This window comes from Colobus angolensis, unplaced genomic scaffold (assembly GCF_000951035.1).
Source record: "Colobus angolensis palliatus isolate OR3802 unplaced genomic scaffold, Cang.pa_1.0 Scaffold53, whole genome shotgun sequence".
Taxonomy (NCBI): domain Eukaryota; kingdom Metazoa; phylum Chordata; class Mammalia; order Primates; family Cercopithecidae; genus Colobus; species Colobus angolensis.
In genome coordinates, this window is record NW_012118821.1 from 4360784 (window position 1) to 4379004 (window position 18221).

The 18221-nt window shown below is 45.7% G+C and overlaps 1 protein-coding gene across 1 annotated transcript in view; it reads right to left on the bottom strand.

The window, feature by feature from the left end:
- ASAP2 (ArfGAP with SH3 domain, ankyrin repeat and PH domain 2) overlaps positions 1–18221 on the bottom strand; it is a 180191-nt gene that overhangs the window by 108416 nt on the left and 53554 nt on the right. Inside the window, exon 3 of the mRNA XM_011960939.1 lies at positions 4738–4883. Coding sequence (XP_011816329.1) covers positions 4738–4883 — 146 coding nt within the window. The remainder of the gene's footprint in view (positions 1–4737; positions 4884–18221) is intronic.

Genomic DNA, 18221 nt, shown 5'->3' on the forward strand with positions numbered 1-18221 from the left:
AAAAAGTTGGCCAAGAGTGGTGGCTCATGCCTGTAATCCCAGCACTTTGGGAGGCCGAGGTGGGCGGATCATGAGGTCAGGAGTTCAAGACCAGCCTGGTGAATATGGTGAAACCCCATCTCTGCTAAAAATATAAAAATTAGCCAGGCATGGTGGCACGCGCCTGTAGTCCCAGCTACTCGGGAGGCTGAGGCAGAAGGATTGCTTGAACCCGCGAGGCAGAGGTTGCAGTGAGACAAGATTGTATCACTGCACTCCAGCCTGGGTGACAGAGTGAGACTCCGTCTCAAAAAAAAAGTCTTCTAACTCACATCATCTGTGTTTAAAAAATAAAAAAAAAAGATGACTGATAGACATGTTGCTTGGTAGAGCTTTCCATTTCCTCTACCAACGTGGGTGAGGGACAACTCCTTAGCCCAGGGTCACCTCAGATCTCATGCTGCAACTCTGTTCTCTCGTCAGCACCCACCGGCCCCTGCTTTCAACAGATGCTGATCTTCATGTAGAGCAGGTTCTGCAGACCGTGAGGACATCTTTCACTAACAATCCTCTAACACTGGAGACAGAGACTACATATCTGTAACGAACCTTTCAGAAACCGGCCCTGAAATGCAGCCTTTCATTAGAGAGCCACTTCTCAGCACAGAGGTGGCCCTTGGAGTCTTTTCAGGATTCTCACATCCATCTGGGAAGAGGAAAAGAACCCCTGAAACCGGGCAGACTTCATAAGCACTTTATTTTCACACATGTCACATTTCTGGAGCCGCCTGGTTTTCCCTTTCATCCTGCATCACCGCAGAGAAAATTCACAGACTTCTGCAGGTGAGAATCTCACCCATTAGTAAGAAAATCTTGCTTTATATTAAGCTGGCATTTCTCTGGAGATCTTCCAACTGCTTTATAAACATTCTTTCACGCCTCCAAGCAGGTAGGTGGTAATTGTTATTCTTTCTGGACAAGAGGTAGCACTGTGAGGTCTTAGCCGGACAGAACTGAAATGTTTTTAAAAGCCCGAGGGAAAGCAAAAGCAAGGCTTGGAAAATATGAGATAAGACAGATGTGACCAAAAATAGGAAGAAGAATGGTATACAAAATTCCAAAAAAGGAGACTTCTCCTATAATCCACTCCCCGTCTACCCAGCTTTGCAGGAGCTGCCACTTGGCCTTCCTCTGGCTGTGCAGCTTCCACACAGGCTCTGGCCTGGAAAATCAGGCGTGGTGAGTGCTAATTTTGGCTCAAATAAGAAATTTTCTCTCTCTTTGATCTTTGCCAGGAAATAGGATCAACAATCCGACTTCCATAAAGTGCAAGCTGAAACTTGAACCCTTATGATCAGTCAAGAGGTGATAAGAGGCTGTGGTTCCTTTAAATGTCACAACGACAACAACATGGGTTTGGAGTGTTAATACCTGGGTTTGAATCCCAACTCTGTCCCTCGCTAGCTAAGGGCCCTGTAAGTGACTGTGTGCCTTAAGATGATGGTAATACAAACTATCCTGCACAGCTGCCAAGTGGAATAAATGAAACACAGTATCCTTCATGCATAGCCCAGTGATTGCTACACCCTGGGTGCTCATCAAATCACTGCCACGGATACCTTTATTGATATCTTTACTCACTGTAGAAAGCTGGACAGCAACTAGGACCTGCAGTGATGTGTGAAGCATTAAAAACTGGCAAAGTCACAGGGTGGTGAGCAATGTACCAGCTGTAACATGCAGGCCCTGCTCTGCTTTCTGCTTTTGCAGGAAATTTTACAAAGGAGAGGGAGGAATTGCTTTTATTTAACTATGAGCAACTGCCTTTGTTGTTAACTGAGACAAGTTAGTTTCGTCCGAATTCCATGGTGTGGAGTGCTCCAAGTGGGCTTGCCTAGGCAAGGACTCTGAGCCTCCCAAGAGAGATATTAGCTTTTTCTTCTTCTTCTTTTCTTTTTTTTTTTTTGAGACAGGGTCTCACTCTCTGTCACCCAGGTGGAGTACAGTGGCGTGATGTCAGCTCACTGCAATTTCCGCTTCCTGAGCTTAAGCAATTCTTCAGCCTCAGCCTCCCGAGTAGCAGGGACTACAGGCATGAGCCACCACGCCCAGCTAAGTTTTGTAATTTTTATAGAAACAGGGTTTCCCCATGTTGCCCAGGCTGGTCTTGAACTCCTGGGTTCAAGGCAATCCACCCACCTTGGCCTCCCGAAGTGCTGGGATGACACATGTGAGCCATTGTGCCAGGCCAGATATTAGCTCTTCAGACCATTCAGGGCCTCAGTTATCTAATCTATAAAGTGGGAATGACACTGACTGACCTTACGGGATTGTCTTAAGAATTAAATAAGCTATCCTGTATAAGAGTCACCAGCTGGCTATAATCTATCCACAGAATCAGGTATGGCGTTATTCTCTCCATGTTAGAGCTGAGACAGTCCAGGTCTAGCCATCAGGTGAATAAAGCTAAAGGGCTAGGTGTTTGGGAGGGAGAAACAGAACCCAGGCCTCCACCCATCTCCTACATCGTCGGCCATCGTGGGCTGGCTGCTTTCTAGGCCCCCTGCTTGGCAGCCCCGCTGGGACTTCCCTTCGCCATCATCCTCTTGGAATTCCCTTCCACTGCTTGCTTTCCTGTGTTGGGTCCTGTTTCCCGACTTTCAATTTCCTCTTTCTTGGCTTTCCCCTTCATTTTACTAAAATACATCCTTTAGGAGTTTCAGAGAAATGACACATGGGAGCCAAAGTTTTTGAGCTTTGCATGTCTGAAAATATCTTTAATTCTACTCTCATATTTGATTGGCTGGGCATAATTCCAGGCTGAGTTAGTTTCCTCTCGATTTTAATGGCATTGTTCCATGCCATAACGTTTCCAGTGCTGCTGCTGAGAAGCTCACCACCATTCTGATTCCAAATCCTCTGGGTGCTGTCTGGAAGCTTTTAAGATCTTTTGCAAGTTCACACAGGGATGCTTAGGGCAGGTCTTTTCCCTGATAGCGCTGGGCACTTGCGAGCCACTCAACTTGGAGACTCTTCCGTTCCATTTTTAGAAACTGCCTTTAGGTTTGTTGCACTGATGACATCCTTCTTTCTTTCTAAAACACCTGCCAGTTGGATGCTGGGCCTTGAGAATTAATCCTTGTTTTGTCTTTTATCTATTTCCCACTTTTTGGTCTTTTGGATCTATTTTCTAAGAGATTTCCTCTACTCCAACCCTTCCTGTTGGATTTTTAATGTTATATTTTCTTACCTTAGTCATGTCTCTGGCCTTCTTTAATAGCAAGCTGCATGCCAGTCTTCCCATACGTTCATTTTTCTGCTAATTCTGGTCTCCCTCATGCTGGAGGCTGCTCATCTGTACTGAAGCGTGAGGCACCAGGAGGCTCACAGGCAGCTCTGTGTGTGTGGAAAGGGCTTATCCACCCAGGTGTGGGGAGAGCAGGCAGCCAACTGACTTTTCCACCAGGAGACGCCCTCCATGGCAGTATCTATGGATCTCTACCGTGGGTACATGCAGTTTCTCCAGTTTAAAAAAATCTCCACTCTTTCCTGACCCAGTGGTAAGACCCTACCATGCATGCCTGCCAGCGTCCAGGGCACGGGGCTGAGGCAGGGCGAGGGCTCCACTGCTGAGCAGGTGGGCCGCCACTCTAGGATAGGGATGAAGAGGGATGAGCTCAACCAAAGCCCCAAGGGATTTCAAATTCCTCCAAGTGAAAAGCTCAAGCAGAGCAACAGCTTTTTACTTTTACCATTTCCTACAGAAATGTTCATAAGTGAAGATGGGGAGAGACAGCAAGGACCCGAGTGCTCCTGCTCTTCCCCTTCCCATTAGGAACTCACACATGATGCTCCCTCACTTCTCCCCTTCTAAGGCCGGTCTCACAAAACCACTGTCATCACCAGCTCAAGAATAAGCTGTTTTTCACTTGTTATGAGCTTTCTAATAGAGGACATGAAAAAGATGCTGTTATTTGTGGCCTACAGAGAAAGCATTACTGAGTTCTTGACCTCTTCCATGACCTTTAGGAGAAACTGGAGAAGACAAACAGGAAAGAAAAGCTGGGGCAATCCCAGGGTCCATTCCACCAGGGTGGGGTCCCAAACATCCCTCTCGGGCTGCCCACTTCTTCAAAACGTGGTCCCCATCACGAGGACAGCACGGAGCTGCCAGGCACAAGAAAGGCGCGATTCACCCACCGTACCAAGCAGCAGCCACAGGCAGCAGGCACCAGCGCCGCATTCCCACGGCTGAAAACTCAGGCACTGCTCTCAGGCCAGGTTTTTTTTTTTAGGTTCTACACTTGGGAGAACAAAAGGCCTTTAAATATTCATGGTAATTTCTGTGCTTTGATTACAGGTTACCTTGCTGTGTAAGACGGGCCTGAAACATATTTATTAAATATTATAAGCTTAAATGCCTACTATAATTACCAGAAAGAGAGTATTCTACACAGTTTAGAAACTATTAAAAATTCAAATCAGAGGCCCTTAAGAAGATGAATGCATTTACCCGTTTTGTCCCATAGCTGTGTACATTTAAATTGCAGAGCTGAATTTTAAGTCCTGCTAAAGTAAAAATTACAATTTTAAACTGTATTCCAAATTGACCCAATGTGTATAGAAAACATAATTATTTTAGGTACCCAAGGAACTATGAAATGCATTCCTAGTTTATCAAACAAACCTTAAGTATCCTCTACTGAGCCTCTTTCCCATCTGAAGTAACCACAGCATTTCATACACAGAGCTGCTTACCAGGTTTTTGAAAAGTGCTGTCAACTCCTTTGTAAACACTGAGAACTTCAGGAACGCACTTCCTAAATCCGGGTCATCTCTGCATACGCAGTTGCCACCGAACTTCTCCAGAGCCTGGGTGTACTGCTCTTCATTTTCCACGTGAGCTGCAACAGAATGAGGGAGGCGCTGTGAGTCTCAGCCATGCCACCCTCACTCCCCACCAGGTTCTTCTCGGTTGTGAATAACACTGAACACATCAGCAGAAGAAAAATCTGAGAAAAATCAAGCTGCACCAGGAACAGAAATAGCTTCGTTATCCTGACAACAACCCGTGGTGCCGGCAACAGATCCCAAAGAACAAGTGTGGTGTGCAAGAGGGGAAGCCCTTGCCCACGTCCAGTGGTCCTCAGCATTACCAGATGAGACGGCCAAGGAGACACAACATTTCCACCCCTCCGAGGACTCTTCCTTCACCAAATGATGGCAGAAGTCACCAGACTCAGTCCCCTCCCAGAAACTCAACCACAGATGCGCCATTCCTCTCTAGCCTGAAGCCCAGGACTCTAATTCAGAGCCACACACCGCAGCTCCTTCTCCTTTTCACGCAGGAACAGCAGTGGTCTTTGCAGCTTCAGTGGCTCTGCTCAGGATGCAACTTCTACCCAGGGGCCCTTCCCTCCCAAATTCCTCTGCATCCTATAGACTCATGCTTCCTCCAGGAAGCCTTCCATGACTCTGCCTTACACCCTGGGTATTTCACTGGCACCTCTCCTATCCTTGCACTCAGCATGTTATATTGAAATGGTCTGGTAAATGTGTTCCCCACACACAGGACCTGCTTAGAGTTTACAGACTAAGTTGTATTCATCTTTGACCAAGTTGTGTGCCTGAAATATTAGACAACATACATGTTGTTTGAGCAGAAAAAGGAAACCAGGTGCTACGTGTCATGGCATTTTATTATCATTTAGGCCTCAAAGTAGCACCTGTAAGAGTGAAAAATCTGGACTCTGGGTCTCTGGCACAGTGGTTCTCAATCCCTACTGGCTGCCAAAAGCATGCATGGATTTTCACCAAACTCTAGACAGCACTGTCCCATCTCAGACCTCTGATTCAGAACCGTGGGTAGGAATGGGGGAGGGGACACAGGTGATTCTGGTAAATTAATGTGGTTGAATAAAATTCCCTCACTACTAGGTCAGGCACTTTCAAATGAAACCAGCCAGTCTATAAAAAAACAACTTCTATCTCCATGGCTACCTAATTTCTGTTTTCATCAGTTCAATTGGAAATAGAACACAACTATTTACAGGCACAACGGAGCAGCCAGACCTGCGGTGTGAACTCGGATGTGAACTCCACCAGAGACAGCCTTAGTGCTGCAGCTCCTCCACCAGGGCACAGATCCTGAGAGCCCGTCTGTAGCTCCCAAATTCCTTCTCGGGGAAATGAGACCACTGTCAGCTAATGCCAATGCCCAGGCTGGGCCTGACAATGAGGGAAACGAGGGAACATTTGTTCCTGGAGGGCAGTCCTGGACCCTCAGCCAATCCCTATGACCCATGAATGGTCTGCCCGCCCATCCTAGGGGGGAAGCACCATGTCCTTGACCTCTAGTGGCATTTGGGGGACTAGAGGGCTCTAATGGGGATCCAGCAGACACAAGAGAAAACTCATTTCACTGTTTGAGTCCTTTCCCTTTTTTTTTTAACATTCCAGAAAAGAGCCTGGGAGTTCTAGATAAATTAAATGAATTTCTGAGACCAGATTCAACAAATTCAGACAGAAACATACACGTGCACACGCACACGCCCGCAAACACAGCTCCTCAGGAGCCCTCGGAAGATCTAGGTTCCAGTCCTGTGTCCACCAGCAAACATCTGTATGACCTTGGTAAGTCACAGTGATGCTGGGCCTGCAGCATCAGCTACATAAAGGATAAAGACCTGCTGGGAGATGCTCTCAAGGTCAGAGGAGGAATGAAAGAATCAGGTAAAGAGACTTAGTTTACCACACTCGGCACATAACCAGTAACACTAGCAAAAGTAACAGCAGCAACAGGTGTCAGTTATTCAAAGCACAAACTTTACATATATTTTTTCTAAACTTCATAAGACATGTATTGTTTCTCATAACACTATTAGGAAATTAGGGCTCAAAGAGATCAAATAATTCATCTGAGGAAACACAGCCAGGAAGCGGCGGAGCTGGGATTCAAACCCAAATCCTGTGATTCCAAAGTCCACTCTCCTACTCTACTACACGATGTTTGTTTCATTGTTAAAAAGGTTACCTTGTCAAACAAAAGTATCTAATTTTTACGTTTTTAAAATCCAGTTTCACAGATGGATCAATAATTCCTTCTATTTATAATTCTAGAGTGTGGTTAACAGTGAAGGCAAGGTCCTTTCAAACCACATACTTTTTTTTTTTTTTTTTTTTTTTTTTTGAGGCGGAGTCTCGCTCTGTCGCCCGGACTGGAGAGCAGTGGCCGGATCTCAGCTCACTGCAAGCTCCGCCTTCCGGGTTTACGCCATTCTCCTGCCTCAGCCTCCCAAGTAGCTGGGACCACAGGCGCCCGCCACCTCGCCTGGCTAGTTTTTGTATTTTTAGTAGAGACGGGGTTTCACCATATTAGCCAGGATGGTCTCGATCTCCTGACCTCGTGATCCACCCGTCTCGGCCTCCCAAAGTGCTGGGATTACAGGCTTGAGCCACCGCGCCCGGCCTCAAACCACATACTATTTTTAAACTATCTCAAAATTAGTGGTCAAGACATGGGCAGTTTCAGTGGGTTCAGGAAGGGAGCTGGTGGCCACAGGCAGGCATCTGTCACTACATACTGTCTGTCCACTGGATGACAGAAACAGAAACGCAACCTCCACACTCCTGCTTACTCCCTCGCTCGCTGCTTTCTGAGCCATGGGTCTTTCAAGAGACACCAACAGAGGGGAGCCCGGCCGTGGTGTCCTCCTTCATGGTGCTGGGCAATGAATACAAAGCACCCGACAGGAGAGAAACTGAAGACTCTACCCAGCCTCCTGGTGTCCTTCAAACCACGAGGAGGACTGGACCCTCAGTGCTGCTCTAAGTGAACACCCAACGGGAAGGGACTTCGCATATGGTTAATGCCTACTAGGTCGCTTGTAAGTCTTTTGTTCAGTTTAACCTGACAGCACTAAGAGTTGGCTATCATTATCCCTATTTTCTTCTGAACCAAGTGCAGTTCAGAGAGTCATGTCACCTGCCCCAGACCATAGAGTTGGTAGGAGGGTCAATGCACTTTGTGGACCACACAGGCTGCCTCCAGCCCTTGGCAGGAGACAGGAGCCGGCCTTCTCACAGGTAGTAGGCTTCATGTTCCAGCACCAAGAAATATGAAAGTACTCCTTTATCATCCCTCCTTCTGGGCTCCTCAACTGACTACCTGGTATAGGTTAAGTTTATTTGTTTTTAAAAAAATTATTGGCCGGACACGGTGGCTCACACCTGTAATCCCAGCACTTTGGGGGGGCTGAAACAGGTGGATCACCTGAGGTCAGGAGTTTGAGACCAGCCTGACCAACATGGTGAAACCCTGTCTCTACTAAAAATAGAAAAATTAGCCAGGCATGGTGGCACATGCCTGTAATCCCAGCTACTTGGGAGGCTGAGGCAGGAGAATCACTTGAACCTAGAAGGTGAAGGTTGCTGTGAGCAGAGATAACACCAGTGCACTCTAGCCTGGGCAACAGAGCAAGACTCCACCTCAAACAAACAAAAAAAATCTTGTCCTTATATATCTTCTAAATGATGCATTGATCCCCAGCAACCCCAATGTGATCAATTAGTTCTTTGGCTTGTCATCACCATCATCATCTCACGGATTTACATTTACGGCGCTTTCATCCACTACAATCAGCACTATCTTCTGATGCTCACACTGTACCAGTTTAGGTCAGTGGGAATCTTTTTGCGCTGGTCTAGTTGGGGATTTTTAGATGAATTTTTCAACCCGCAAATGAACTTGAAGCTTCCTGCTGAAGCCCATAAGCCCTGGGTCTTCCTCTAACACCTAGCACGGTGCCCACCATGACAACAGCCATCCCTCCATGAATAACATGGCACTGACTGACCCACTGCTCCGGATCACCCCACGATGAAGACTTTCCTACTACAGAACAGAAAATCATTGAGTGCGTTTGTTTTCCTTTTGCCAAAAACAACCTTAAAACAGGAACCTAAAATAAATAGCTTGGGAATAGTTTCTGGAAAGATCTCAAACTGGGTCTGTCAGCTTTTATTTACAGAATTGTGAAAGCTGTTCTTCTAAAAAGAGCTCACACTCTCACCTCCCCCTTGTTCAAATGCATCTTAAACTCTAATTCTCATTAATGATCCAGATCCAATAATCACTGACCTGGGAGGGACTTTGGAAAATAAGAATCTGAGTCACAGAGACCACGCTAGGACAAGACTTCGTTTCTTCTCAATTCTAAGCCATCACCCCTTTATCTCTCCCACCTCACTGCACGAAACCCACCAATCCCTGCAAAAGGATGAACCGAGAGACTGTTGCAGAGAAATCAATCATGAAGCCAGCATGCACGTGTACAAACGGGGTTTAGAGGCAATGACTAGGTTTTGTTGTGTGCTTTTTTAGTTTACTGGATTCTGTTATTTAAAAAACTGGTATCAAGGAGAAGGCCCAGTACAAATGGTTTAAGCAAAAATTGCTGGATACAAAAATGACAAAGAATGGCTCCTCTGAGCCCCATCTATTGGCCACACACGCAGATACGGCTCTTGACAGGTCAGTGTGGCCCATGGCACAGTGAGGAAGCCACCAGCGCAGCACTGCCAGAGGATGGGCGTCCCATGGCCAACTCACCTTCAACCACCTCCTCTTTCATCTCAAGCATAACACTCACTATTTCCAGCCCTGCAACGGGGATGTGACAGTATGCTGGGGTGAGATACAAGGACACATATGCTCATGGCTGGGATGAATGCCTGGGGAAAGATATGTCAATCCGTGTACTGATCACTTACAACGCCATCAGGCCATGGGCTACGTGCTGAGGACTCAGATGGCAAGGAGACATTGAAATCGGGCTCCAAGGACAGGTAAGACTTGTTGAGTAGAGAAGCAGCAGATCACAGAAACAGACAGGCATTAGCCCCAGGGGAACACCAGGGAGTCCTATGTGTTCCCGCTATTAATACTTTCTCTGGTTTTTTCCTTTGTTTTGTTTTGTTTTTGAGACAGAATCTCGCTCTGTTGCCCAGGCTGGAATGTAGTGGTATAATCTCGGCTCACTGCAACCTCCACCTCCCGGGTTCAAGTGATTCTCCTGCCTGAGCCTCCTGAGTAGCTGACACTACAGTCACGCACCGCCATGCCCGGCTAATTTTTGTATTTTTAGTAGAGACAGGGTTTCACCATATTGGCCAGGCTGGTCTGGAACTCCTGACCTCGTGATCTGCCTGCCTCAGCCTCCCAAAGTGCTGGGATTACAGGCGTGAGCCACCGCACCCGGCCTACTTTCTCTGTTTTAAAGCCCCTGTCGGCATCCAGCTCTCAACTCTCAAAATCACCACAGGTAACACAGGTCTCATTGTCCCCACCTCCTCAGGGCTCCTATACTCACTGCTGAGTCCTTTCATTCCATGGATCCTGAAAGGTGACCTAAACATGGAAACCAAAGCCCAGAGAGGGTGATGACTTGCTCAAGGTCACACAGTGAGTTTGCAGCAGAGCTGGAACAAGAACTCGGGTTTCCTGACTCTGAGTCCAATGCTCTTCCTCCCACAGCAAAAACTGTTTTTTCATTTGCTCATGACATTGTCGCTATCTTCAGTTCTTAGCTCTTATCTAGGCTAAGAGCTGAAGATAGTGACAATGTACAACCTTCCAGTCAAGTGCATGTACCGTTAACCCGAACACCAAGTGCTGTAACCAGCATAACAGAAAGAAGGCAGGGTGCACCAACCTCATGGCTGCCCAGTCCCCGCCTCCATGCTGACCCAACAAAGACCCTCCAAACCCCTGCTCCAGGCCAGACCGCAGGCTACTTGGTAGTCAGGCAGAGGAAAAATCACCTGCTGACACCCCACATTCCAATCTTCCATGCAGACAGCTTGGTGAAGGGAGCGTTTAAGGAGAGACATATGTTCTCTACGGCAGCAGCTTGGTGGAGACACTCCTTAGATGGATGACAGGACGATTAATCCTCAAATGTGTATCACGACATGAATGTTGTGATGTTGTGCACAACTCTGCATAGCAGAGACCATTTCCTCCGGCTGTCGGCTGTGCATGCCACCTGTTTCCAACCTCACTTGTGGCGCGTGATCTCATGGGAATGCAATTTCTTCAAATCAAAGATCATCCCCATTTCTTAACAGGGTCTCTTCTAGAATCATCCCAACTAAATGTCTGAAAACATATTTTCATTTCCAGTTTGCTAATGTGTATCATTCTGGCTAATCCCACTTTCAGAAATCTATCCTAAGGAAATAATCAAGGTGATCAGAGATGTGTGTACAGAACATTTATAAAGAGTGAAAATTTAAAATGTGCTAAGTTCCAACAATATGAAAATGGTTAAATTAACAGTATTTCTACAAAATGGAATATTATGTTGACTTTTAAAATCATGATATAGGAATATGGTAAGAACAGAATGCCAAGTTTAAAAAAGGCAGGACACAAAATTAGATATTTAGTCTCAATTTTGCAAAAAAGTAAAACGCAGAGAGGAGGTTGAAAAGATAATACATCAAAATGCTAACAGTGGTGGGAAAAACTGAGCACTTGCTAGCAGTCAATAACCTGTTACATGCAAGGCGTTATATGCTAGGCCCCAGGCCAAGTGCTTTCTAGATGTTATTTTATTCTCCTCTGAGTGGACAAGGAAACCGACTGTCGAGTGTGAACCTGCCCAGGGTCATGCAACTTCTAAGAGGCAGAGCCTCGTTCCAAGTCAGGGGTGGGCCTCAGACCCAGTGCTCACCTGAGCCTCTGCTGGTTATAAAGATACTGAGATCCCATCAGGGTAAAGGGTCAAGACTTGGTTGGTTTAGTGCTTTTCTGAACTTTCTAAATTTTCTAAACTAAGCTTATATTATCTTTATAATAACAATGTAAAGAATAAATAAAAACTTAAAAAGAAATCTGAAGCATCAGCTCTAACTGCCAGATTGTTTCAGTGCTCTGTGACTGTGCCTATTAAGAACATTAGGCCGGGTGCAGTGGCTCACGCCTATAATCCCAGCACTTTGGGAGGCCAAGGTGGGCATATCTCTTGAGGTCAGGAGTTTGAGACCAGCCTGGCCAACAGGGCGAAACCCAATCCTTTACTAAAAATACTAAAATTAGCCAGGAGTGGTGGCGGGTGTCTGTAATCCCAGCTCCTCAGGAGGCTGAGGCACGAGAATCACTTCAACCCAGGAGGCAGAGGTTGCAGTGAGCCGAGATCGTGCCACTGTGCACTCCAGCCCGGGTGACAGAGCAAGACTCCATCTCAAAAGAAAATAAATAAACAATAAATAAATAAATAACATTAGAATCTGTCTTTCTCTCCCAAAGCTTTCCCTGGACAAGGTAACATGAGGGAGACAGCCTTCGGAACTGAGGATACCTGTATCATCTTTGACCAGACAGAAGTAGCCACAACCAGAAGGGGTTGAACAAGAATGTCCTCCCTGTTCATAACCCCTGCGAGCTCCAGCGCAGGCTGAGCAACTGGAAAGGATGCCTCTCACCAGCTTCTTCCTGCCACTTCCTCTGCCTTCTCCAACACCCCAGGCTTATTCCACTTTCAAAACCCATTTCCATCATCTTTCCTAGGAAGTCCCTTGGAATGTGATTCCTTGAGAAACCGCCAGTCTTTGTGGATAGTACCCCAGGATGCATCTAGTCTGGTGGTGTTCAGCACAGGCAGCCAGCAATGGAGTCCACTAATAAGGCCAAGGTGTGGGCTATTAAAACACAAAGCCTGTTGTCTATGGTCACCCCATCCTCTTTCATCCTGCCTTATATTAACGACCCCATCCTTCCAACGACGATTCGAAGTCTGTGTGAATAACTAAATGTCACCTTAATTACCTCCCTGTGAAGCTTCTACTGCTTGTAGGGAGTACACTTGGAAGGCAGGTAAGAGGGGTGAAGAAGAGTGGCCACTGGGCTACTGCTTTTTTTTTTTTTTTTTTGAGACGGTATCTTGCTCTGTCGCCCAGGCTGGATGGAGTGCAGTGGCGGGATCTCGGCTCACTGCAAGCTCCACCTCCCAGGTTCACGCCATTCTCCTGCCTCAGCCTCCCAAGTAGCTGGGACTACAGGCGTCCGCCACCATGCCCGGCTAATTTTTTGCATTTTCAGTAGAGACAGGGTTTCACCATGTTAACCAAAATGGTCTCGATCTCCTGACCTCGTGATCCGCCCACCTTGGTCTCCCAAAGTGCTGGGATTACAGGCGTGAGCCACCGCGCCCGGCCTGCATATTTTTTTTTTTTTTATGTTGATGCTTTCTGTCCCTTTAGGCTTTAGAGTACAGAATATATCAACATTTACTTTTATTCATTCACTGTGTGCTTCCATTATGGGTCAAGAATATTTCTGGTTACTAAAAAATAAAATCCAATCACACTGAAACTCTATGATGCAGCAAGCACTAATGAACACAAAGATTCATCAAGCAGAGCTCCTGCCCTCAAGAAGCAAGCATCCAATAAGTGACAAAGACTCAGCCAATCAGTTCAGTGCAGTGACACAAAGGCAAGAAACAGAATGAGCTCTGGGGAATTCAAGGTGCTTGGTGTGGCCAGAGCACGGAGAAGGGCTGGAGTGTCAGACAGGGGCCAGAAATGAGGAACTTCATCCCAGGTAATGGAGAGCAGCCAAAAGGCTTCTAAGAGATTTGCATTCAAGAAAGATAATAAACCTTGGTACCTGCCAACACGCAACTTAGCAAGACAAAGATAAACATGCGAAAACAATCCACTGTTACGTAAATTACACGAGGTGGAAATACAGCACTCTATGGGGAAAGAAGTACATTTTCTGGGGGCTGGTAACAGAAAAGGCTTCTTGGAGCAGATGACGAATTTGCTCATTGAAAATGTAGTATGAGACTAAAACTCAGCTACCAGCTGCTTGACTCACTCTCCTTAACCAGAGAGCTGCTTCCATCCTAGGGGTGCTTGAAGGGGGTTGGAGGTGGTGGGGAGGGGGTCTCACTGAAAAACTGGCAGGGCTTTCCTTTAGCCTGGAGACAGGCTACCCCAAGGTGTTTGGATTCAAAGCCAAGCGGTAAATTCAACATTTGTTGAATGGGGAGTACAAGCTATTAGAAATTTTACTCCCAATTATATTCACACCCTTTAATGGGGGAAGAGCTCATGTTGGCAAAGCAATCTGATTCGCTACATTACAGAATGTGCATTTAGCCAGGGTAAGCAGATTTCAGCCCTTCATTTTTGCCACGTCATACCCCATGACTTACGTGCTCACCACAGTGATGACTTAAGAACACACCACTGCCCCCACCCAACTCCATGCAGGGCACAGCCTCTAGGAAGGAAGCTGACTCCTGTGGTTCCATGAGATCCCGGGGTCTCGCCCTCAAGGACAAGCAGCCTTTGGAAAGTGCACAGTCTCTAAAGCCTCACACAGTAGCTACCATGAACACTGTGGAGATGACATACATGTAAAACTAATCTTTCATCCTTACAACTCTGCAGGATTTTACAGATGAGGAAACAGATGAAGTCATCGTGTTGATTGGGTAGAAGATTTAAGCTCAAGGTCTGAGCTTTTTCGCTTGGTGTGCTGGGTTTGTGGACAGGTTTATGCAGTATGTGCATCCCAAACAGTGTTTGCAAAATTATGCTTTTCCTGGAGGGATCATCCAAAACAGCCTTCCTATTTTCACGGATGTCTACGATAACCAAAAGACTACAGAACCACTGATGAAACCACAGCCCCATGTCTTACAGATGCGTGTGGCCACCGGCTTGGCCTACAGACTGGCTGACTATAAACACCGGCCAAATTAAATAGCAGATACCTCTGAACCGAAGCATGATTCATGCCAACACTTGGACGTCAGTTAAGTCACAGACCTCTGCGTTCCTTCAGAGGTACCTTCCTTCCACGACTAATGCAGTGGTCACTTTGGACAGGATTCCACAAGTCACCATCTAAATTCCAATCACTGTTGTTAGCCAGCAGCAGGGAGACGGCTGGACTCCAGAGCCTCACAACTGGAAGACATCTCCAGGGCCTTCAAGCCCATGTCCTTACCTCCCTCTACAACTTCCTCACAACTTCCTCAGAGAAAGGGGCCGTCCACCCGCTGCAAGAACCTTCCAACCACCAGCTCGCCACTCAGGCTGCTCACCCAGTTATCCTCTCCTTCACACCTGAGTCAAGGCTTGCTCTTCTGAAAGCCTCCTCTAGAGAGGAACAAATACTACGTCTACCTTCCTCAGCTTAGAGAAAGCCCTTCATGTACGCCCTCTCCCACCCCTTCCGAAACTAAGAGCCCCATGTCCTTCAGATATCCATCCTACAAGGAGATTTCTCCACCTCTAAGATTTTCAGGTTCTTCTTTATATGCTGCTCTTACAACTAAATAATGAAACAACAACCTTCTTTATAAGCACCAAAGACTTCACTGAGGTCACGTGTGGCTCGCCTTTGGGACATGTGCCATGTACTGGCTCACACTGATCTTGTAATCAACCAAACCACCTGGAATTTTTCAGAAGGACGACGATGGCTCAGTCAGGTGGCACGTAGGGTGCTCCCCACTTTGCCACTTGTTTTCTCCACCGTGTGCTCCTAGCAACTTCCTGACTTAGCAACAGGCAGCATGCTGCAGCAGTCAGAAGCAGAGACGGGGACACTCACCTGGTTTTAAATCTGAACTCCTCCAACTGTTGGCTAGATGACACCGGCAAATCGCTGCCCAGTGTCTCCGTGAGCTCATCTGTCAATGAACAGGACCTAACTCACAAAACTGTAAGGATGGAATTCACATAAAGTTTTTGTTTAGCTTTATAATAGAAATATTCTAACAAATACCTCATGAGTATTTATTACCACTATGCTTCTACCCTCAAGTTGGTGAATATCAATATTCTTTATCATCATTTATCATCTATTTCTTTTTAAACACACACGGTGTACATAAATTTTGTATCCTGAATTTTATTGCTGAAGATTTCATCATAAGCATTTTTCTTCCTGTTGCTATATAAACATAATTCCAGCAAGCAGCTAAATCCTAATTCAGCTTTATATAGGAGGCATTCAATTTCTCACTTTGATAAGCAGTGCAACAAGACAGTGAACATCTTTGCGCACGGATCTCCTTCCACGAAAATATTTTTATTTTTCTTGATGTGCACCACCAAACTGCTTTCCAAAAACTCTGCGTGCATGTTTTCAGTGCCACAACAATGGAGCACAGTACTAGTTACTGTAAGCTTGCCAAACAGTAAGGATTATTCCGATCTTGTTATTTTCTCATGTAATAGGTAGAAATCAGACACAATATATACATTTTTTAAAATTTTTTTTCTTTTTCAAAAAAATATCCTTTTCCTTTTTTCTGTTTTGGAGATAGGGTCTCACTCTGTCACACAGGATGAAGTGCAATGGTGCAATTTCAGCTCACCGCAGCCTCAACCTCCCAGGTTCATGTAATCTTCCTGCCTCAGCCTCCCAAATAGCTGGGATTACAGGCATACACCACCATGCCCAGCTAATTTTTGTATTTTTTTGTAGAGACAGGGTTTCACCATGTTGCCTAGGCTGGTCTTGAACTCCTGAGCTCAAGCGATCCATCTGACTCAGCTTCCCAAAGTGCTAGGACTACAGGCATGAGTCACTGTGCCCAGCCAGTATCTTCTTATTGCACAGTGAAACTTCATTTCCTCAACTATTATATTTGCTCTGAACTGCCTTGTTCTAATTGATAATATCTACAATAGAAATAGTTTTCTGTATGAATTAACACTGCAAACAACAGGCAGGAACACACACACAAAGTTGTTGTATTCTCATTTTCTTTTGTAGGTGGGAGATGGTAAGGATTTGAGGGAAAAATCAGCATTTCTTTCTTTGTACTTTCAAGAATGGGATAATTTTCTAGGATATTCTGATTGAGGGTAGGAATATCACTCTCAATAAGAATGTTCTAACAAGTCCTTATGACAGAGTAATTCTAGAGAAGTGAAAATGAAAATCTTTTGTTGCTTCCTTCTTGATAGAGATGAATTTTTCCACCCACTGATATGTCAAACAGCTGAAAAATGTTAGCTTCAACTTCCTGAGGTGTGGAGGGAACACCTTTGGGCTGAGCCAGAGCTTGGGAAATTTTAGACAAGAGTTTTAAAATAAATATGAACTTTTTTTTAAGAGGTCAGATAGCAATCAATCACTGAGTGGCAAAGAGTTTCTCATAAATCATTATGACAACTGCTTTTGCAAACCTGAGGTAAGACTCTCCAGAAATACAGCTGGCTGGGTTGCCATCATTTTGAAGACTGAGAGCAAACATAACACACTGGCTATTGTGGAAGAAGACTACTGTTTTGCTACATGTGGGACATGCGGATACCCTTTTGGCCCAGTCCAGTGTTTAAAGTGGGGATGGGGGGTTCTAAGGTAGGATTCTCAAAGCCCAGCGCTGTCACCTGGGAGCTTTTTCAATTAGCAAATACTCAGGCTCCATCCCTGACCTGCTGAACCAGAAACTCAATCCCTGTTTTAACAAGACCCCAGGGGGATTCTGATACGCTCTCAAGTTTATAACCACTGCTCTAATGCAGGGATTCAGAAACTTCTTCCTAGAAAGTCAGAGAGTAAATATTTAAGCAGGGCGCTAACCCCATCATGAGGGCCCCCGCTCTCATGCCCTCATCTAAAGCTAATTACTTCCCAAAGGCCCCATCTCCAGACACCATCACACTGCGGGTTGTTGAGGCAATACTGAGGTTATTGTGTAGGTAATGATGGTAAGATACCATTCTTAGCTTTCAGGCTGTGAAAACACAGGTGTCTGGCCACAGTTTTCCAACTTCCATTTTAAGGCATCTTAAATTTCCTTCTACATAAATCCATATAAATCCTCAAAGAAGAGAATACAGGGCCTGTCATAACACAAACCGCTTATATCTAAAATTGTAAGTTCACCTCTCCTACACTAAGAAAGCAGTGTAAGAACATACCTCAGGAACCTGATAATGTATCAGGTATTTACTGGGCACCTATTATCTGCCCACGACCATGGCAGCCACTGCAAGAAACACACACAGGAGGTATATCGCAGCTGTCACACTTACCACGTGTACGTCCAGAACCATGCATGGTAATTTTTCATGTTATCTCACTTAACCTTCACCAGCAATCCTATGACCCATTAAATTCCCATTTTACACATGAGCAAATTGAGGCTCAGAAAGGTAAAATAATCGTCCTAATGTCACAGGCTTTTTCAGTGGCATTGCTAGCT